The sequence below is a fragment of the Chelonia mydas genome, chromosome 1 (genome assembly GCF_015237465.2).
Source record: "Chelonia mydas isolate rCheMyd1 chromosome 1, rCheMyd1.pri.v2, whole genome shotgun sequence".
Taxonomy (NCBI): domain Eukaryota; kingdom Metazoa; phylum Chordata; order Testudines; family Cheloniidae; genus Chelonia; species Chelonia mydas.
The window spans coordinates 148,697,632-148,721,417 of record NC_057849.1 but is presented as its reverse complement, the minus strand read 5'-3'; the positions used below and the strand labels follow the sequence as shown (position 1 = coordinate 148,721,417).

The 23,786-nt window shown below is 43.7% G+C and overlaps 1 protein-coding gene across 1 annotated transcript in view; it reads right to left on the bottom strand.

Annotated features, from left to right (window-relative positions):
• Positions 1-20,166, bottom strand: part of LOC102945080 (cytochrome b-245 heavy chain) — a 33,305-nt gene extending 13,139 nt beyond the window's left edge. The window contains exons 1-6 of the mRNA XM_043538033.1: positions 20,013-20,166; positions 16,865-16,960; positions 14,912-15,022; positions 4,926-5,010; positions 3,764-3,909; positions 2,222-2,412 (exon numbers count right to left, since the gene is read on the bottom strand). Coding sequence (XP_043393968.1) covers positions 2,222-2,412; positions 3,764-3,909; positions 4,926-5,010; positions 14,912-15,022; positions 16,865-16,960; positions 20,013-20,057 — 674 coding nt within the window. The 5' untranslated portion in view covers positions 20,058-20,166. The remainder of the gene's footprint in view (positions 1-2,221; positions 2,413-3,763; positions 3,910-4,925; positions 5,011-14,911; positions 15,023-16,864; positions 16,961-20,012) is intronic.
• Positions 20,167-23,786: the final 3,620 nt, after the last annotated feature.

Here is a 23,786-nt window from a genome sequence, read left to right as displayed (position 1 = left end):
AGATACCACTGTGTTGTAACTACTGACAAGTGTTGACTTTTTAATGACAGGTGTTACTTTTGCTCCAGGAAACATGAACCATTCTTATCTTCTCTTGCTTCATTAGCTTTCTATTCATCCCAGATATTAAAAAAGCAAAAATTTCCATCCTAGTTTTCAAAACACGTCCTGGACTTACATCTAACATGTTAACTTCATAGTCACCTTCTCATCTGTTTGCTATTTCTGCTCCTCCAGTTGTAATCTCTGTGACAGAGTGTACCAACCCACACTGGGCAAGCAGAGGTTAACCAGTCACTTTGGGCCCAAGAGGCCATGCCCCTGTGTCTCTGCTGTGCATGTCTCAGGTGGCGGGAGCAGATAAAAGGAAGCTGGCCAGCTCAGTCAGGGCTGACTGAGGAGGAGGATGACGACGTGTGCTGCTTGTTCCAGTAAGCCCTCCAGACTCCTGAGGCAGGTATCCCGGACTACGCTACGGAGAGCACACTGGCTGTGGAGACCAACTTGGATGCTGAACGTGGAAGACAGGCCCACAAATGGACTTAAGGGTACGAAGTGACCCAGGGAACATATTGGAGCCGATACTGGAGCCCTAAATAGGGAGGTTACCGGTTTCACAGGGCCCTGGGTCAGAACCCGGTGGAATAGGGTGGGCCTGGGTTCCCCTGCCATGGTGGCAGGTGGGCATTATTGCTGGAGACCCCAGCCACAGACTGTTCTTTTGTTCTGCCTCAGCCAGGGGGATGAAGCCCTGATTGCGATTGTTTGCCCCCAGCAGGAGGCCCAGAGCCTACAGACCGTTCATTTTTTCTGCCCCGCCTAGGGGCCCAAAACCTCTTTGTGGTTATTAACCCCAGCTAGGAGGCTGAAAAGCTACAGACTGTTCATTTGCTCTGCCCTGCCCAAAGGGCCGGAGTCCCTGACTGTGTTTATCTGGCCCAGCTGAGAGTTGTGACGACTTTGACAGGGTGTATCAACCCTGCACTGGGCAAGCGGAAGCACCCCTCCCTCCGATGGATGCACAGAGCCCCTGTAACAATCCCTTTTCTGACTTCTCCCTGGGGCCATTCACAGTTGAGGGAGGAAGTGTTTTTGCACAGTCATCGTTACTGACCATTTTAAAAGAACTCTTTCCCATCTTCTGGACCACTCAATCTCTCTTTTAAAAGATCACATCAAGAACTTCCTCTTAATTGTAGTTTAAGAGCATGAACTAAGAAATGCTGCTTGTGACTAAATGCTATTTAGCTTTCTGTCCTGCTTTATACATCTGTTCTATAATTTTAAACAGTAACTGGAGTTCATTTTTCCTAGTACTAAAGTTGCCTCACTTTCTCTTTATAACTTCTAAAGCTATTTTGCAAGGGGAAAAAAAGAGGAATGAAATGAACGATTCACAGGGAAAGAATACGCCTGTTTGGAATTTAGGAGCTGTCTCTAAGCCACAACAATTAATGTTTGTCTACAAATAAACCTGCAACCACTGAAATCCAATTTTGAAACATTAATGGACTGCTAATATTAACGATGTTTCGAAAGATAATTCCTTGTTAGATTTAGCACTAAGGCAATAAAAATGTGTTTGTTGTTGTGTTATTTCCTTTGGACAATTTCACGTGGTGTATTATGTAATTCCTTCTAGGAAATCAGGCTGAGCTAAGTTATAGGAAGAGAAACCCTACACAGGAAAGAACTTTCTAATTAGAAAATCAAAAAGTGAGTATCGGTGAATCTAAATATGACCAGCTTTTGTAAAGATTTATGCATGTGACAACTTGTCTCTGATATGCATAAGTGTTTGTAGGATTGGGCCAATAATCACTATCAAGATAACAGCATCCTAAATCACTAATCAGATACATTACATGTCTCTGTTTGTTGGGCTTCAATTTATAGTACATGAACTACCATTGACAGAATAAGGAGTAATGGTCTCAAGTTGCAGTGGGGGAGGTCTAGGTTGGATATTAGGAAACACTATTTCACTAGGAGGGTGTTGGAGCACTGAAATGGGTTACCTAGGGAGGTGGTGGAATCTCGTTCCTTAGAGGTTTTTAAGGTCAGGCTTGACAAAGCCCTGGCTGGGATGATTTAGTTAGGGATTGCTCCTGCTTTGAGCAGGGGGTTGGACTAGATGACCTCCGGAGGTCCCTTCCAACCCTCATATTCTATGATTCTGTGTATCTTGTAGTATATGCAGTGAATGTTTACAAATACTTACCCAGCTCCATGAATGACAAGTCCAATAAAGAAGATGACAAAGAGATGGTGGGTGTACCAAAATACTTCAAAATAGGACCTTCGAATGGTTTTAGTGGATGATGTGATGATTAATATAAGGGCCAATGTAATGATGACACCACTGAGACCTGCCAAATACGTGAAAGCTACATATAGGCCACCTTCGGGGTTCTGTGAAATAAAACACACATAGGGGTTTCAATGAAGACAATTTATCAAAATTGAATTGGGCACCATCAGTCTTTTTCATTTCAGAATCTTTAAGGAGATGGCATTCTGTAAGAAACAGCATGGGAATAGTTAAAGTGTCAGCAGTGATCAGAAGTTGATAGGAAAAAAGGGAGGGGGATAGAGGAAGTCATCTGGGGTCTTTGAGGACGAGAGTAATGCAATCACACTTATTTATACTATATTTGAAGTTTTTGGTGAGGGATACATCCAAACCCCATCCATGTCACCACAGCTGTAGGCATGTCTAGAAGGCTACTAGAATTGGGCTGGGTTACAAGATGATGTTCTGGGACACCGTGGTTACAGCATGTTAAAAAACAGTCAAAGTAGTAGAGTTGACTGACAATTGGAAGAAGCCTTTTGAGCATCAGAAGCTTCAACCTGAACCCACCATTCATCCACACCTGGGGTGAAATCCTGGTCCAACTGAATCAATGGGAATTTTGCCATTGACTTCAGTGGAGTCAGGACTTCACCTCGCAGGTGGGATTTTCAAATGCACCTAAGTAATTTAGGAGCACAAGTCCAATTGATTTTCAAAGGACTTGTGCTCCTAAGTCACTCCAGTGTTTATGCACACCCTATGTCTGCTACAGTGCACTTGTACTGAATCTGAGTAAACTAAATGGAAGAGGGAAAGAAAGTATTTTCTACTCATTGGCACATGGAAGTGGGAGTCAGAAATTCTGCGTTCTGTTTCTAGCTCTGCCACTGGCTAGTTGTGTGGGGAAAAATGTCACTGAAGTCCATTTTCACAGCTGTGTGTCCAAAGTTAGGAGCCTACATCCATATGTAGGTACCAATATGAACATTCTGCTTTTCAGTGGTGCTGAGCACCTGCAGCTATCAATAAAATCAATAGGAATTGTGGGTGCTCAGCAGATGTGTGTGTTTGTGTGTGTGAGAGAGGTGGGCGGGGGAGGCAACAAAAAACAGACCTTAATTGTAGGAATTCAAGTTTGAAGATTTTAATCTTCATATCTCTGTGACTTTCTTAGCCCATCTGTAAAATGGGGGTAATAGTGATGCTTATCTAGCTACCTCGCACAGGCGCAGTTTAATGAATTAATGTTTCTAAAGGACTCAGACCGTTAGAGGACAAATGTGAACTATTACTGAAGTTCAGCATCACTATTATTAATTATTGCCAAATATAGAGGAATACATTGTGCAGGGTTTGTTCCTGTAATGTGGTTTAAACACAGATTCAGCCTACTAACCATACCGAATAACAAAATGTCCTTGACATAGTTGCATAGGTGAACATTCCCCATGGCACAGGGTCACTTACCGGAATTTTTTTTCGGACAAAATTCAGATAGGTTTCTTCTGACTTGTCACCAAGATCAGAGAGAGCAGCTTGAATAGTTCCTTTCGCTTCAACACGTGCATCCACACACCTCTCTACGTTAAATAAGTGTGCAACGGTGTGTATGGCTGTGAGGGACAGAGAAAACAACATGACTTGTGTTAGGTAAGTGTTATACCATTTCCTGTACAGGTACCTCAGAAAAAGTTTCTGGCTTTTGACCACTAGGGCATTGTCCAAACTACAGAAGAGAACCTTTGCTTTCTGTCACCATGTATCTGGGAGACTCTCAATCATTAGTGGATTTTATCCCCACAACTACCCTGTCAGGAAGGAGAGTGTTATGCCCATTTTACAGATGGGGAACTGAGGCACAAGACAGACTGGGTGATTTGAGCAACACAGAAAGTCAAGTGGGGGTGCACGCTCAGCACTTTCTGAAATTCAGGCCCCTTTGAGATGTCTTTAGTCACATTTGAAAATTTGGGCTGAGGGGTCTGATCCTGTAATTGTACAAAACTCAGGTGGTCTGAGCTGTGTTCCCAGCTCTGGCACAGACTTCCTGCTTGACCTTGAGCAAGTCACTTAATCAGTTTGTGCCTCAGTTCCCTTTCTGTAAAATGCCAATAATAATACAACAGCCATACCTCAGGAAGGGACCACAGCGGTAGTGAGAAGCTCAATGTATTCTTGTTTGTGAGATGCTCAGATACTGTGATGATCAGCACCATAGAAAAGTCTATGGCGAGTCTACATAACAAGAAGGGGAGAAAGCCCATTTACCCAATCCTTCATATGCAGCTTGTCTTTCTTCACTCTCCTTATTTACTACAATTTACTACAGTTTGGAAACAAGCCTCAGAAAGCATTAAATGCTGGGTATCAATTTTTCTGAGGGCATGGCTGAATACCCTTTATTAAAGAGTAGCCTGCACTGGAATAACAGAGAGTTGTCTTTTGCCACTTCGCTTTCTGCTAGTTTCAGACTAGCATTTGGAAATGGATTTAACCCATGCCATGTGTCATTCTCTTAGTTTAGTGAAATGAGGTACCTGGTCATAAACTCCAAAGACACTGTTTCCATTTGGATTCTGTGCAAGGTGAAATGATAAAGCAATGATCAAGAAAACTCTTAAATACCTACCAGTATGAAGGGCAATCATCCAAGCCACCATTTTGTGAAACGTGAGGTTCCTGTCTAACTGTCTCCTGATACGGGTTGAGCAGCACTTTGGGTTAAAAAAAAATGAAAAGTCTTTGCAGATTATTTGTGGTGTGAAGGATATAGTTTGGTAACAGTTGTGACACTGGTTTGCATACGTGAGGACTGATCCAGAGCATATTGAAATCAGTGGAAGTCTTTGGATCAATTGGAGACTATACTTATCTGTGTTCTCCTTCTCTTCCTTGTATTCTTAAACATTCATTACATTGTCCTCTCTTTGCCAGCCATGAAAAGCAATCACCAGGAAACATGATACAAACAGTCTAAGATTAACAGTTAGACATGGAAACAGGACACACCAAATTATTTTTAAGACGTCTGGAGAAAATACAAGCATATTTTTGCAAGAAAGCACTGAAGTCCTGAGTGTTCATGTGTCAAGCACTTTTAGCATTCTGTGTTTTCAGTTTTTATTGATTTTCACTGATAAATTACCAGTTTTTTTTATTAAAGGAGTTCAGTTTTTACTGATTTATACCCGTTTATCAATCCACTCAGTATTTTTGGGGTACTTATTTTTGTTAAACACTAAAGCTTTACACAGTTGTTGTGTCCTGCAACTATGAGATTGAAGCAGTTCCACAATGTAAAACACAGAGCACACACGGTGGGTGTCGGAAAAACCAAACATCACTAATATTGCGCTATGATGTTTGATGTATGATGCGCTGTGCAAACTTAGTCATGTAGGAAGCAGACTCTGTGTTAGTTGTGGCCACATTTTCCCAAATTAGTTGGTACATCTGAAATAAGAAAAGGAGGACTTGTGGCACCTTAGAGACTAACCAATTTATTTGAGCATAAGCTTTCGTGAGCTACAATCACTGATACCTAGGTCTAATAAGCATTAAACCTACTTTGGGCTAGTGGTGCATCAGCACTGAGGCTCTTCTACTACCAGCTAAAAATCACTGAGTGCTGAAATCACTAAAGAGCTGAAGTTGCTGAGAGCTGTGTTAAGTGGGGGGGGGCTGAAGACAAGTTGGTGGGCGGCTGGCAAAGTGGAGCGGACAGCTGGAGTGGAGTGGAGCAGATAGCTGGGTGGTTGGTGGAGAGGTGCGGCTGGCGGTGAAGACTGCAGCAGAACCCCATGGAGAGGCATGGCACTCGGCTGTCGACCCAAGCAACAGAGCATATAAGATGCCCCCCATACCTCCCTTCACTTCCACCCAGGCTGGGAGGTAAACTCTGCAGATGAACTTCTGAACTCTGGGGGGGCTGCACTGACCAAGGACAGAAGCTGGGGGGGGGGGGGGAGTGACTATTGGGTTGCTGGACTTAAGACCCTGAGGGGAAAAGGACACTGCCAAACTTACTTGGGGGTGGATCTTTTGCTCATGGTTGGTGTTATGAATCCTGTTTTTGGTGTTTCCCCAACATAATGGTGCATTGTTTCCCTCCTTTATTAAAAGGCTTTTACTACACTCAGACTCTGTCCTTGCGAGAGGGGAAGTATTGCCTCTTAGAGGCGCCCAGGGGGGTGGGTATGTAATTGTCCCAGATCATTAGGTGGGGGCTCGAGCCGGTTTTGCATTGTGTTATCGAAATGGTACCCCTAGATACTGAACCCGGCCCTTGTTGCTGCCAACTCTGACAGGCAGAAGGGTTACACAAATAAGCCCACATTGTTTTGTGTTGCTGTGACATTCATCCCCTCTGCTGATAGCTGTTTTGCCGATCCACCAATAACTGACAGAAGAGTTCCCAGAAGTCACCTACTACAGGACAGGCCTAACAAAGAAAATAACAGAACGCCACTAGCCATCACCTTCAGCCCCCAACTAAAACCCCTCCAACGCATTATTAAGGATCTACAACCTATCCTGAAGGATGACCCAACACTCTCACAAATCTTGGGAGACAGGCCAGTCCTTGCCTACAGACAGCCCCCCAACCTGAAGCAAATACTCACCACCAACCACATACCACACAACAGAACCACTAACCCAGGAACCTATCCTTGCAACAAAGCCCGTTGCCAACTGTGCCCACATATCTATTCAGGGGACACCATCACAGGGCCTAATAACATCAGCCACACTATCAGAGGCTCGTTCACCTGCACATCCACCAATATGATATATGCCATCATGTGCCAGCAATGCCCCTCTGCCATGTACATTGGTCAAACTGGACAGTCTCTACGTAAAAGAATAAAGAATTATAACATTCATAAACCAGTCGGAGAACACTTCAGTCTCTCTGGTCACGTGATTACAGACATGAAAGTTGTGATATTACAAACAGAAAAACTTCAAAACCAGACTCCAGCGAGAGATTGTTGAATTGGAATTCATTTGCAAATTGGATACAATTAACTTAGGCTTGAATAGAGACTGGGAGTGGCTAAGTCATTATGCAAGGTAACCTATTTCCCCTTGTTTTTTCCTACCCCCCGCCAGACGTTCTTGTTAAACCCTGGATTTGTGCTGGCAATGGCCCACCTTGATTATCATATACATTGTAAGGAGAGTGATCACTTTAGATAAGCTATTACCAGCAGGAGAGTGGGTGTGTGGGGAGAGAAAACCTTTTGTAGTGGTAAACACCCATTTTTTCATTGTTTGTGTGTATAAAAAGATCTGCTGTACTTTCCACAGTATGCATCCGATGAAGTGAGCTGTAGCTCACGAAAGCTTATGCTCAAATAAATTGGTTAGTCTCTAAGGTGCCACAAGTCCTCCTTTTCTTATTTCAGATGTACCAACTAATTTGGGAAAATGTGGCCACAACTAACACAGAGTCTGCTTCCTACATGACTAAGTTTGCACAGGAGATTAAACTCAATCAGAAAGTGGAGCTGCTACGTATTACCTGTCCTGTTCATCTGATTAATGTTGCACTGTCAGTAGCTACTGCTACAGGAGAAATGGAAGATGTGACATCTTGCATCATTGGATTCGGGGCCATTTTCAAGCATGCAAACACGTTGAAGGCTTTGTTTGACACAGTGCGAGACGAGTGCAGTGTCGGGAGCTGATTACTACGCCTGTTGTGCCACATCAGTAGATGAGCTTGTATTTCACTGCCGGCCATGTGAATAACCGTGTGCACTGTGCTACTGCGTCTCCTAGATCAGCTTGAGTTTTGTTGGTTCTAAAGCAGAAACTCTGAAGCGACTGGCAAATAACCAAAATGATCACCAGATTCTGTGCACCAAGTTAACATTCATGGTTGAAAACTTGGAATCACTGTGCGACACACAGAAAACACTGGAATTTTCCTCGGACTACTGCCAACATGTTTGCCAGTACAGACAGACATTTACTGGATCCTGACAACTAAAATCTCAGCTGGAGCGAGCACAAAAGCTGCAGGAGAAATATACGATGACAAAAACCCAGCTGTTTCTAGAAATCCTTCACTCCCAGAATATGAGAACCAAACAAGCATTCAAAACCTTCCACACAATGCTCAGCCGGAAATGGGAGATGACTGTGTCCCATAATCTGAACCCCGAAGTGTTTGGTGCTGAAGATTCTTTTTGGAATGTCATCCTGTTGTTGCACCCCTTCCTCAAGGTAAATTTTGCAGCAGACTATGACCATTTTGCCAGAGTGTTTCAACCATTTGCCACTAAACATGAAATTTCAAAGTTGAAAGGGTAATTTGCTACTTTCATGTACTTGCCTAACCCTGACAATGTGAAACTCGATGTGCTGGTGTTTTGGAACAGTCATCAAGATGCCGTGTCACTTTGCTAAAGTTGGGAACTGTAAGCTTTGAGTGTACCCACTGGATCTGTTGATGCAGAGAGCTTATTTTCAAAGTTGGACTACCTCCAAGACAGCAAGAGGCTCAACATGAGTGAGGATACTTTGAAGAAAATTATACAAGCATATGCAAACAAGGATTTCTGGAAAAACTACTAGCTCTGAGAGAGACAAAATAAACCTTTGTACATAAAAACAAACCAAAAAATTATAACATTTTGCTACGGTATAATCAAAAAATTTTCTTCTTTTTTCCCCTGATTTTTAATTTTTTTTATTTTTAACCCGATTTCATTTCAGTTCCAATGTGTGGAAAATAAACACTGAAAAATTCTTGGATTTTTTTTTTAAACAAATAAAACTGAAAACGTGGACGAGGTACATTACAGCTAATTGGGAAGACACCTTACAATTCTGTACCAATAAAGCAGGGTTGATCTCATATACCTTCCAGGAATAAAACAAAGAGGGGTTGGGGACAGAAGGGATGTGGGAAAGGGAGAGGAAAAAAAATATCAGGGTAGGTTAATTTCTGATGCAACATCATTGACTTCAATGGAATTACACCAGTAATGAATTTGGCCCTCCACACCAGTCCATTTCTCGATCTATCATGGACATCCACTATACTAATAAAGGTAGTTTCAGACTAGCATCTGGAAAATGATTTAACCACAGTTCTCTTGTCTGACTATTTTCTAGCTGTTACAGTAACCTACATTAGGGGACGAATCCTCCTCACACACTATTGCTACCCTGCTGACTTCACCAGTCACACGGTGATAAACTGACGGGAGAGACTGGCCTTCCAATACTTTATTTTAAATACGTAATTGGAAACGTTGTTAAAAAAAAAACAGTGTAATAGAAAATTGTTGCTCCTGGATGCCTGTCTCTAGACTGTACAAAGAGGAACTTTGAACTCTTTAACTTCCTGTTTTAAAATACCAATCTGTGAAGCACAGCGATGGCTGTACAGTGTTTCCCTGTTTGATGGAATACATGTTGATTCAATAAAAGAAGCAGAATTCCTGCCACTTGATGTACATAGAGAACTCAATTATTCTTTCAATTATACATTAACATTTCTTTTGTGGGTTTAGGGAAAGGCTTCCGTCGCAGTGTCATTGAACTATCACCTTTTAAAAAAAACAAACAAATAAAACCACTCCTCCACCCCAAACCCATGTGAAGCTTTGGGTGGCAAGAAGCCCACTCTTTAGGAAATTTTTCAGTCACAAAATAGGATATAGTCATGCTTTCTGTAGTAATCGTTATGCTGCTGACATCTCCTGAATGCAATTAATTTAAAAAAAGACTGACAGCAGGTAAGCTGCGGGATTCCCCAGCCTGCTCCAACCTAGGACTGCACAAAATTTGCATAAGATAAAAAAACCCTTCTTCCTGTCATAACTTTCTTATGAATAAGTATCTCAAATTAAATAAATTCCAACTGCCCTAGGAGTCCTACTGTACAATCTCCCTCTGTAGGGCCCTAGCTCCCTCCTCAAGGCATCTAATCCAACCCAGTCATGGGGAAAATTCACAAGTCCCACATGCCTCACTGAGAAATGAATCTGCAGCTCTCTGCAGGGTCCCATCACTTGTTAACTGGGTGTGGCAGCAAGAAACTCCCACCACCTAGCTACAGATAGCCAGCAGACCAGCAGGATTTGCCCCAACCATTGAACAACAGAGGAGAGACAGCTTTACAGGGACACAAGACAAGATGAGCTGCACATCTCAAGGAGTGAGCAGTTTAGTGGTCAAAGCAGAAGGTCCAATTTACAACTAAACCCTTGTCTTATTGGTATTAATTTCATGACTTCTTTAACACCAGGAGTTGGCTTTTAATCTTGATTGATACTAGCTAATCTGTCACAGTTCAGGGAAAGAACTACCACAGGAAAATAATTTTACATTAGGACAATAATACTTACTGTTCAGTTTTTACATAAGTGATGGGGATGTAACCAGTCTCCACTCCATTTACACCATTCCAGTGATGGAAGGGTAAACCTGAATCATAGAATATCAGGGTTGGAAGGGACCTCAGGAGGTCATCTAGTCCAACCCCCTGCTCAAAGCAGGACAAATCCCCAATTAAATCATCCCAGCCAGGGCTTTGTCAAGCCTGACCTTAAAAACTTCTAAGGAAGGAGATTCCAATAGCGCAAACCAGAGAATCTGGCCCCATGAATTCAAATTCCACCTCTTTCACAGGCTGATTTTAATATTTCTATGTGCTTTGCAACAACTATTAAACAGAAGGGCACCTCTGGGAGAATTGGCAATAGAACCTAGAGCTCTAACATAGCAAACCAAAGTCCAGCCACTTAGCCACACTTTCTTTCAGGTAGAAATACTTGGTTATGGTACCTTTAACCACTTTATCACTAGACTACACTCTTCTCTGAGAGCCTGGAACAGTACCCAGGAATCCTGAAGTTCAAAATTTTACTCCTGGGGGAATTCTGCACCACTGCACCCATGCAGAAACATGTCCCCCCTGCAGATTCTCTTTGCTTCCCCACAGAAAAATGGTTTCTGCGGGGAAGCAAAGAAAAGCTGCACCAGTGCTCACTCTCCCCTTCCTGGCAGCATGGGCACATCTGTTCGGGCACCCGGAGCAGCCAGGAGAGAGGTAAGTCATTGTTGTGGGTGGGGTGGGAAGGTCTGGGGATGCCCCAGCCACCCAGAGACATTAGTCCCAGCTGGGCTGGAGGGGACAGGGGGAGGAGAATGACAGAGATAGTGTTCCCCCTCCCCCTCCTCCTTCCCTGCGTGGAGCAGCCAGGGCTGGGTCAGATCAACCCCCCAGAAACCTCCCCCAGCTGCAGGAAGCTCTGCATTGTGGGGAGGCTGTTAGTCGGGGAGTCTGGGTGCAGGGAGTGAGGCTCACTGGGGTGTGGGTTCTGGGTGTGGGAGGGGTGAGGCTCGGCTGGGGGGGGGTCCAGATGCATAGGGATTGGGCAGACAGGGGAACAGCTCCTTGTACAGTGACCTGTCCCCCCCACTTCCTGGCCCCTTTGCTTCTCAGCCATGGGGGGAGGAGTCATTGTCTGGGGAGCTGCTACCCCTGTCCGCCTGAATCCTATGCATCTGAACCCCCTGCCAATCCACATGCCCCCCCCCGTCAATCCCCCAAGAACCTCCACCTCACTGAGCTTCATCCCCTGCATCAGGAAACCCCTGCACCCAGACCTCCCTGCACCCAGAACCTCTCCACTGAGCCCCCTGCAGCCAACCCCCACCCCACCAAGCCTCACCCCCTGCATCGGGAGCCACCTATACCCAGAACCCCACTGAGCTCCAACCAGCTACACCCTAACCTCCACACCACCAAGTCCCACTCCCCCAGCACCCAGACCCCCACTGAGGCCCTCACACTCAGAACCCCATCCCCACTGAGCCCTAACCACCTTCACCTAGACTCCCCTGCAGAGTCCCATCCCCCCCTGCACCCAGAACCCCACAATGAACCCCTGTGCATCCAGATCCACCGTGCACCCGCCCCCCCCACACCAAGCTGCCACACCCAGATTGCACCACACAGCACCACCCTGGTACTCTTGAGGGAATTCTGCACCAAAAATAAAATATTCTGCACTAAAAACTTAAATATTTTTAAATTCTGAATAGTTTATTTGCCAAAATAACACAACAAATATAAAAATCACATCATTTTCAATTCTTTTGGTAATTTATTTCACAATGCTGGTCAGCAAATAATTGAAAATGAAAGGTATGATTATATTGTGTTATTTTGACAAATAAAACGTGCAGAATTTTGAGAATTTTAAAATATTGTGCATGGAATTTTTAATTTTTTGGTGCTGAATTCTCTCAGGAGTAATATTTTACTGCTGTCTAACAACCCATTGCCAAGGTGTGTATTATGGCCTTCTCTAGGGGTTATTCCACATAAAGGATAACCTGCTTCCACTCCTACCAGTTACTCCGTGAGCACAAGTGGTAGAAGTCTGTCCTGTGAATGTGAAAGTCTTGGGTTCATACCCTGCTGACAACACGTGGAGTATAACTAAGTTTCTGTGGGTAGATTTTTTTTTCCATTTCTCTTTTTTTAAAAGTCTAGGAAATGTAATAAAAAAAAAAAAAGAACATTCAGGTTGCAAAGTCAAGCAGTCTTAAGGTTTCCTGTGAATCCTTAAGTCACCTCCTAGTGCACATGCTTTATGATACAGTTTTAAATTACATGATTGCATAGTATTTTTCCACATGTTCCTAATGAAATCAGTGGAATTTTGGAATATGTAAATAATGCATCAGGTGCTATGTAGTTATAAAAGTCTATATAATGCTGGAATAAAATAGTATCTGACATAAGACCAGATAACCTTAGATGCTGTTAAATGACACTTCATCTGATAACCCGTAACAACTGTGCTGTTCAGTTTTTGGAAAAAGTATAGGAAAGAGATTGTGCAATCTTTTTAATTTTCTCAACTCTGAGCTCTTTTCCCCTTTTCTCAGTAAATAAGTGTTACTCGCCATTAGGAAAGAACAAATTATCTGAAAAATGAGAAGTGAAACTCGTAGCACATTGCTTATGAAGCAATGGCAGAGACATGGAGGCTGGACATTTACTCCAATTTTAACTCCTATAAGTTAAAAGCATTTTTTGTATTAAAGTTAGATTTTTAGCCTGGAAGACCCCGTCTTGTAGTTTCTAGATTTGCCCATAAACTGATGGGACTAACAGCAATAGCCTGAGCCAAGCATAATGTAACAGATGCCGAGGAAGTATTTGCCCACACAGCTCTGCCAAGTCAACGGAAGAATGACCAGCAAGCAGCACCTCTGCTATTTGAGTCCTGGGTCTCTCTCGACATGAAAACTAAAAGCTGTGCTGAAGTGTCCGACCTTTAGTAGTGACTTGGTGATGTGGGAAAATGTTCCATGTTCCAGGGCAGGATGAGGCCAAACTCCTCATTTATTTTTCGTTTTATTCACAAGACCTGTTGTAGCTGCATTTATTATAAATATCACTAAAACAAACAAATCCTTCAACTATAAAAGAACCCCTTCTAGCCTACAAACAACACTCAGCCCACCAGCCTCATGCAAAGGCCTGGATAAACCTTGCAACGCAGTCTTTAGGCTAACAGCCTTGGGCTGAGGGCCGCCTACCGAGAAAATCCTTGTAGGAGACCTGGAGAAACCTGGTGAGAAAGTCCCAGCTGATCTCAACCCTTGGGATGACCCCTAAGCAGGGAAGGCATCTCTAAGACATGAAATCTTACGAGGCTTTTACAGAGCTAAATCAAATCCTTGAACTGGAGCCACTGGGTATGTACGTGTTTGTGCTGAGGAGTACAGGAAGAAAGAAGAGGGATGATAAGATGTTTTGCGTGAAACAATGCTGTGAGATTCTCTTTCATTGGCCCATGATAGAGTAGCATCTTTAGTTTCCCAGTGCCTGCTGGTAGCTTTGGATGAGAACAAGGTGACCAAGTGCAATTCAGATAAATCTGAGGTGATAGGATAGGGTTGGGAGGGGAAGTAACTAGATGAGATGGTATCTCCTTTCTCATTTGAACATTTTGTGTTAGTAAGGTTTGCAAGCCCGGACTGTAGTAGCCAAGGGTAGGTTTGTGCTTGGATAGAATATTTTCCTCTCAGTTATCCATGTCTTGATTGCTAGATTGCTGCAGTGTGCATTGGTTAGGGCTACCATGGAAGACCACTCACAATTTCAGTTAGCATGGAACACCACTTAGTGGTGCTTCTCATGTGCAGCCTATTGCACCTGTGCTCCATACGCCGGAGAAGGTCAGAAGGCTGTTAAGCAATTTTAGGCTGAGTCTGGCATAAACCATGCAGAGCAGAGAAAGGAGAATATAATAGAAGGATCAAGTGTGAAAATCCAGCTCTAACAGCTTTTGAAAATATCTGTCTTTCTTTCAAAATTGCAGGCACAAAGTTAGAAGCCAGGGGCCAAATTCATCTCTGGCATAAATGGGTGAAACTCCATGGATGACATTTGAAAGTGAGGCCTTTGTGGTTTAGTTGTTCTCAATGTATAACCCTCACTTCTCTTCCACGGCAAAACTCTGGACTTCATTACTTCTGAAAAGGGGCACATAAAAAGGAAGATACTTTTGGGAAACTCAGGCTCAGTAATGTGGGCTTCTCGCTCTCAAGTATTCTGAAAGTCTTTCTTCATCTTACCGCACTGGATCCTCTGAGGAAGGAGAGCAGGTTTCGACAGACTGGCAGCAGAATCAGCAAGCAGTTGAAATTCAAACAGGCTGCAGGTGCTCGTGCCCAAGCCAAAGCAGACTGTAATGCAATGTAACATAGGGCAAAATCAGTACAGCACATGGAATAAAAAAACTAAGGGTATGTCTACACAGCAGCTGGGAAGGAGGGTACCTCCCAGCCTGGGCAGGCGGACACATGCTAGCTCTGCTTGAGTTAGCATGCTAAAAATAGCAGTACAGCCATCATGGCATGGATAGCAGCACAGGCTAGCTGCCAAGTACAAGCCTGCCTGACTGCCCCTGCCCAAAGTCCAACCTAGCCAATGCTGCAACAGCCACACTGCTATTTTTAGCACACTACTTCAAGCAGAGCTAGCACGTCTGTGTACCCAGGATGGGAGGCACACTCCCAGCGGCACTGTAGATGTACCCTTAGTCCTGATGCTCACCCACCCTAGAGCTTCTTTACACTTAGTCCGAGTACAAATGAGAATTAAGGATGTCTTTTAAATTTCACCCGAGCACTGGTCTGTACAGATCAGCTGAACACACATATAGCAGCACAGAGATGCCTTGCTTCTCTTTTCAGTGTTTAAATTATCTCATTATTTTAAAGGTTCACTGTTAGGTCTGACAGCTGAGGCCAAACACAGAGCAGATGTAACCAGTTAGCAGTCCCCAACCTGATGGCTTTTAGAATCTGGTCTTATTGAAGACTGGTAGGGAGTTAGATGAAGACGGGTACAGCATACTAGGAAACTGTATCTTATAATATGTATATTCAAGAAAGAAACCAGGACTAGATTTAGTCCAATGATTTTCTGTAAATACAGGTTTCTTTCTTTTTATGACCGGTGCCATTTTAAAAGAAAACTTTGTATTGATCATCATATTCCTCATGGTTTCAGATTTACAACTTCAGCTAAGAGCATTAAAAAAAAAAAAGATGAAGAAGCTTGCTTCTTTTTTTTTTTTTTATTAAGGATGGAGGAACAATTTGTAAATCTCCATTCAGACTGAAAAGGAGTACTTGTGGCACCTTAGAGACTAACAAATGAGCAATTTTGGAAAAATTCTCCTTTCAGTTACAGAAGCACCTTCAAAGGGCATTGTACCCTTATAAATAAGAGCAGAATTTGACCAATACGTTTGAGCAAGATTCCCAGCTTTGTTGAACTAAATCAGTAACTCTGTGGAAAATATCATATTGTTTTATGACTCAGAGCCAACAGTAATTTTTGCAATAATGAGGTTCTACCGTGATCACTTTTTTAAAAATATGAGCAATCCCCATCACTGACTTCTCTGTAGAATATAAAAATACTAATAGAAATCAGCTTGGTTTGAATCTCTTGCAGCATCTCACAAATTGGCTTTAGCAACAGTCTGTTTCATCGTGCCTAATGCGGTAATATGATCGGAAACCTTTGGAAACTAGTTTAATAGGTCACATGACCTATCTCAGCCAATTGATTACATTTGGTACTCCAGGGTCTTATATACAGCTATATTTTGATATAATCATAAATGACAACTAGTCTTGCAGGCAAACAGCTGTGTAAACTATTCATTTCAAGATAGAAAAATGATTCTATGAAAAAAATGATTAAGATAACTTTTTTTTTTAATATTCCAGGGCAATACTTTGCACCGCTTCTGCTTAATAAAGCAGTCACGATCTGTGTTCTATTTTTTAATTAAAAGGAGTGTGAATCTTCCTGGAAGACATCTCTAGAATGGGATTTGTCTGCTCTGCATTCCATTTTTCTGTTTGAAAGCACCATGTGTGTTCAATTATCTGTTTGTATGAGTTTTGAACTGCTACTCTCTCTGCCAAATAGAATTGAGGGCAAAAGAGGAAGGCTTAGTTAAAATTGTATCTGTTCACTATATGCCATGGTAACGCACGTGCTGTACTTACCCCAAGAAGCACTCTGCTATAGTGGTATTTGACTGGAACATCATATACTCTGTAGTACCACCAAAAGAGGAAGGCATTTAACCCCAGCCACACAAGCTGAATGAGAAAAATACGTGATTGGATGCAATCAAAAGATACGTTTTGGTCAGACACAAATTGGGCTCAATACAGGAGTTACTGGATGAAATTCTATGGCTTATGGTATTCAGGAGGTCACACTAGATGATCTAATAACTCTTTCTGGTCTTAAAATCTTCACCCCTATTTACCTCTTTGATAGAATGGAGGCTGCCATTTCCTCAGGGGTAGTGATTAAGGTGTTTTTTTATTATGATTATTTTGTGCTAAGTCCAGGCAGGAGTTCTTGTTAACTACCCCTTCATTCTATATTATAATTTCCCCACACTCCACCCCGGCTCCCATCCCCATTAAATCCCATTTCCTCTCCAGGCATATACACGAGTGAAATATCCCTAGAGCTTACTGTGCTACAAGTATCTTCCCTAAGACTACACGTACTGACTAACATATATTTATACCATTGCCCTGAATTGGATACAACATCAGATCTTCTTAAGTGTATGTGATTAGACCACCCTCTCAAAGGTTGTAGCCTATGGAGGCAATAAGCCACAGTACTACAGCAGCTTACTGAGTGTCCCCTTTAGCTCAGGTGGTTTTGTGAGGTAGTACATGTGACCCTGAGGCCATGTGTGCATGGTTGAGCTGATGACTATTATTAATGGCAGGTCTTCAGTCAGACTTCCCCTTGTAGGAGCCAGGGGTTGAAGCTGCATCAGGCCTGCCCTACCCAGTTTTAGAGATAGTTGTTTGGCTTCAAGTCCCACAGAGCAATAGCTGGGGGCTATGGGCAGCTTGCACCCCTGTGCCCTGCCCCAGGTGGATTTACCAGGTGGGAAAGAAACACATGAGAGGGATGGGGAGGAGGGAGCAGAGAGTTGGGGGTGAATCAAACCTTCTGTTGGGGGTTAGGGGTGGTAGAAATTATAGTGCCACACTCCCACCCTAAGGATTCAGGTGTTGCTTCTGCAATGGGCCCTGGCCCTCACTAGCATTGTGATAAAGCCTGGGGCCAACCTAGACCCTGAAGGCCTGTTTCTCCTCCCGCTTACATTAGGGTAAATCAGGAGTGACACCACTGAAGGGAATGGAATTCCACCAGTGTAAAACTGGAATGTGGGAGAGGAGAATCCGACCCCAGATCTCGATTATAGAGGAAGTGCAAAGCAGGAAGAAAAGTTCAGAAGAACTCCTAAGGCTGCATTACAAGTCTAGCCAGGGGAACAACACCCAAGTAGCATATAATACTGTAACAGTGAACAGTGCTGAACGCTGTTCCAATCAGACCCTCTAAAGAAGCTTTGCTTTGGCTTGTTTCTGTCTCTACAACTTCCCTTATTTTTCTTTCAATCTGTTTCAAATAACTCCTCGTTTTTCTTACTCTAGTGAAAATACACTTTTGTTTTAATTCAGCTAATATTCAGCTCTTGTGAGGGAGAGATGCCAGAGCTCAGCTCCTGTGAGCTTTTGCTTACTTGAAGCACTGACCATGACAGCACAATACATTGATTTGTCAAGCCATCGGGATGTTCAAACTGCATTTTTAAATGTGTCTTAGCTACTGATATCTTTACGAACAGTAAATGGCAGGCACAATCCATTTCTGACTACACAGGTTCACATTTCAGCAAGCACAAATGTTACATTTCTAAGTCTACTTTTTTCCTATTGGTATATAGGATATTAGCTTTAATAGCATCTGGCAACAAATTCCGTGACTAGTTATGGGTAACTTATTACAGAATTGAATATCTATATCTTTTGTATCACTAATATTTTCTTAAGACAAGCTCTTTAATGTGAAAAAAAAAAAGAGCAGCTGAGCTTTTAAATATGAAAGTATCATTTCTTTTGCCACAGGTAGATTAAAGCCCTGATCCTGCAAACACTTGCTCACATTCTTAATTTTAGGCACCTGAGCATTGATTTCAGTGGGACTGTTCAGGTCTATAAAATTAAGCATATTCAAAAGTATTTGCAAGATCAGGACCTATGATTTTCCAGACTAGTTTATCGCTATTCATTTAATAAACCTATTACACATCCTGAGGTCCCTTCCAATCCTGATATTCTATGATTCTATGATCATCAGTATTATTACGTTATTTTTAGATGTTTGGAAAGCAAATCTAAAAAATCAGTTCTAGTAACTCTTTTGAAGAAATAGAATCAATTAGCTATTTCTCATAATTGCGCTGTATATCAAGCCAGATTTTAAGGTATCTTTGGCTAGCAATCAACTGTTTAAAAGAAAAATACAGGAACACAACAGGAATCAAGGTTGAATTCACATCCTGCTTCTAGTACGTGTGTTGCTGCTTATATATACACCATGCTAACATACAGGCTCTGTAGTCTGAATCTAGTCTTTTGGGGGCATTTGGCTTTATTAATACATCAAATAAAACACTCACTTATTAAACCCCCATCTAAGTTTTCCTCTCCAAGGTTGGCTTTTCCAGGATGATCTCTCTGTCCCAGACCCTAGCTCCCCTACACATGAGAGGGATTCCAACCACTTTTATATCCTGGCTGGAGCTAATTGAACTCACTGGTAGAATGATATAGCATTGTTTTCACTGCATATTCATGCGAGAGTCAAGCACAGCAAATCTTAAAGGATCCCCACATGCAGAATCCCAGAATCTGCCACTCTGATATAAATAGCCTACACTGAGCACTGTACATTATATAAATTCAGTTTCATTAGCACTTATTTCTAGCTAGTCTGATAAAGTATTTCTTTACTTTCATTCAGAGTTTACATTGTAATGTAATGCTATTAGCTCTCTCTCATGCCATGATCACTCTCCCATCCAAACACTTACATACAGATAACTAATCCAATGAGACTTAAAATACAAAATGAAAACCTGGCCCCATTGAAGTCAATGGCACTTTATTACTAAGGACCTCTGGGATTTCACCCAGTAATTCTCTTCAGGTCCTATTGCTTACCCATAGCCACAATATCAGATACGTTAAAACTGACTCAAAGTGATCAGCATATTTCAACTCTCACAACACGTGTGGCCAAATGTGAATCACAATAAGGTGTTGTACTTACAATAACAAGGATGGAGAGTCCCTCGTTCACCACCCAGTTGCCCATCTTTGCTGGGACAGAGTGCACACTGGCTTTGTTCTTTTTCAGGCAATGTGTGTATCTCCCCACAGAAGGAAGTGAGAGCAGCAGCCTTGATGCAACCTGTTTCCTTTGTCATTCATCTAGAAATTAGCTAACCATCAGCCCATGCAATGGTTTAAATTTGCTGTATCTTTCCTGACATCTCTACAAACACAACATCTTAAAACCCCAGCCTTAAATAAGGAGAGCTTGAAATTGACATTTTTCTCTTGTGTATGAACTACTTTGGGTTAAACAAATGTCACTGGAGGGTGTTTCTGCCCGAAATCATGGTGTCACTTTGCACTAAAAGGTTTCAGTGTTGTAAAGTAATGAGAAACTACACATGATCAGACTCCTCCTCAGTTCGTCCTCCCCCCCCAGCACTACACCCTGTCCCTCCCACACCTGCTCCCTCACCTTCCTCTCCTCCACAATGTATTACTCTCCTGCAGCTCAGAATCCCACAAAGCTTCCAAAGTTGATTTACCATCCCCCTCCCTGATAGACATGCACTAGCAACTCTGGCCCGGATAGTCAGAAGTATCTATGCTCCTAGCTTCTATTGATTTCAATGGAGGTTAGGGAACCTACATATGTCTGAAGATCTGGGCCTCTTTGCCTCCCAGCTGCTTACTGCCTGGCTCTTCAGATCAGTGCTGTGGTGTGGACATGCCTTCCCAGCTAGCCCGGAAGCGTTGCCAACTCTCCGGAGACTTGCTGCTTTTTATAAACTCCCAGCTCCTGGAAGCATGTGATTATGAAAGAATCTCAACTTGAGTTTTTGTTAAAAAAATAGCAGGGTGTGTGTGTGTTGGTGGAAGACTCTAGCCTTTGTGCTTGCAGAGCGAAGAGTAGAAATGTGATCCAAACATATCCTAAAGGCTCAGACACCAGACAACCCCCACATGTGTTCCCTTTTGGAAGGCTTGTGGTTTAAGCCAAACCCCTGGACTTGACAATGATGTGACTCCCAGATGCTGTCCAAGGCTGGCAGTACATAGTAGCAAAAAGGTAGATTGGGGCAGTACTGGGGATCAGGGAAGAGGGTCTTGGGGCAAGGTCATGACTCTTGCCTGTGGTAACTTCCCACTTCCAAAAATGCCCCCACCTCTCGACTAGCATTTCCTGTGTGATCCACCTCCCATGCCCTTAGAAACAGAGAGTGCCCAAGTGTCTGTCAATTGACTTTGACAGAACTACACCAACTGATACCAGCTGAGGATCTGGCCTTGCATTTCTGGCTCTTGTGTCTGTGAAAAGAACATTCTGAAGGCAAAAAATTTGCAGTACTTAGGTGCTGACTTTGGTCTGCTCTCCAGCCCCTGTACACAATAAGAACCAATCAAATCTCCCCACCAGGGAAAACCAGTCCCCCAGTTTAAAGGGGGATTTGCTGGTGCCATAGAATGGCCCCAAGGGAGAAGGGAAGGTGTGTGGCCAGACTGCCCTAAATTCCAGCTGTTCTGGGCTGCCAGACATTCTCTTAAATATAACTTATGCCTTGGCTGCAGTGGTATGGATCAGGAATAGTTCCTGGCTCCCCAGGAATCCAAGAAGCACTGAGCACAGCACAGTCACGGCCCAGAACTGACGATTGCACTGGGGGGGAGGGGATGTTTGATCCATGGCATTTCCAATAATAAATCAGACATTTTGTTGTGGTTTTGAAATGTCCCGTTATCAAATGCATATGGACTGAAGAGAAATTTCTCCCCTGCCCCATAGTATGGTGCTGTGTAATTAGCTTCAGAATAAAAAAGGGTGGTACTGAGTGCAAGAAAAAAATGCCACTTAGACTATCTGATGTTTTTTCTTCTCTAACCAGAAGCTCCCTTAGGGTATGTCTACACTACGGAATAAGGTCGAATTTATAGAAGTCGGTTTTTTAGAAATCGGTTTTATATATTCGAGTGTGTGTGTCCCCACAGAAAATGCTCTAAGTGCATTAAGTGCATTAACTCGGCGGAGTGCTTCCACAGTACCGAGGCTAGAGTCGACTTCCGGAGCGTTGCACTGTGGGTAGCTATCCCACAGTTCCCGCAGTCTCCGCTGCCCATTGGAATTCTGGGTTGAGATCCCAATGCCTGATGGGGCTAAAACATTGTCGCGGGTGGTTCTGGGTACATATCGTCAGTCCCCCCTTCCCTCCCTCCCTCCGTGAAAGCAAGGGCAGACAATCGTTTCGCGCCTTTTTTCCTGAGTTACCTGTGCGGACGCCATACCACCGCAAGCATGGAGCCCGCTCAGGTAACCGTCACCCTATGTCTCCTGGGTGCTGGCAGACGCGGTACGGCATTGCTACACAGTAGCAGCAACCCATTGCCTTCTGGCAGCAGACGGTACAATACGACTGGTAGCCATCATTGTCATGTCCAAGGTGCTCCTGGCTGCGTCGGCTGGGAGCGCTTGGGCAGACATGGGCGCAGGGACTAAATTTTTAGTGACTTGACCAGGTCATTCTCTTTAGTCCTGCAGTCAGTCCTATTGAACCGTCTTATGGTGAGCAGGCAGGCAATATGGATTGCTAGCCGTCCTATTGTACCGTCTTCTGCCGAGCAGCCATGAGATGTGGATGGCATGCAGTCCTTCTGCACCGTCTGCTGCCAGCCAAAGATGTAAAAGATAGATGGAGTGGATCAAAACAAGAAATAGACCAGATTTGTTTTGTACTCATTTGCCTCCTCCCCCGTCTAGGGAACTCATTCCTCTAGGTCACACTGCAGTCACTCACAGAGAAGGTGCAGCGAGGTAAATCTAGCCATGTATCAATCAGAGGCCAGGCTAACCTGCTTGTTCCAATAAGAACAATAACTTAGGTGCACCATTTCTTATTGGAACCCTCCGTGAAGTCCTGCCTGAAATACTCCTTGATGTAAAGCCACCCCCTTTGTTGATTTTAGCTCCCTGAAGCCAACCCTGTAAGCCGTGTCGTCAGTCGCCCCTCCCTCCGTCAGAGCAACGGCAGACAAACCTTCCGCGCCTTTTTTCTGTGCGGACGCCATACCAAGGCAAGCATGGAGGCCGCTCAGCTCACTTTGGCAATTAGGAGCACATTAAACACCACACGCATTATCCAGCAGTATATGCAGCACCAGAACCTGGCAAAGCGATACCGGGCGAGGAGGCGACGTCAGCGCGGTCACGTGAGTGATCAGGACATGGACACAGATTTCTCTGAAAGCATGGGCCCTGCCAATGTAGGCATCATGGTGCTAATGGGGCAGGTTCATGCTGTGGAACGCCGATTCTGGGCTCGGGAAACAACCACAGACTGGTGGGACCGCATAGTGTTGCAGGTCTGGGACGATTCCCAGTGGCTGCAAAACTTTCGCATGCGTAAGGGCACTTTCATGGAACTTTGTGACTTGCTTTCCCCTGCCCTGAAGCGCATGAATACCAAGATGAGAGCAGCCCTCACAGTTGAGAAGCGAGTGGCGATAGCCCTGTGGAAGCTTGCAACGCCAGACAGCTACCGGTCAGTTGGGAATCAATTTGGAGTGGGCAAATCTACTGTTGGGGCTGCTGTGATGCAAGTAGCCCACGCAATCAAAGATCTGCTGATATCAAGGGTAGTGACCCTGGGAAATGTGCAGGTCATAGTGGATGGCTTTGCTGCAATGGGATTCCCTAACTGTGGTGGGGCCATAGACGGAACCCATATCCCTATCTTGGCACCGGAGCACCAAGCCGGCGAGTACATAAGCCACAAGG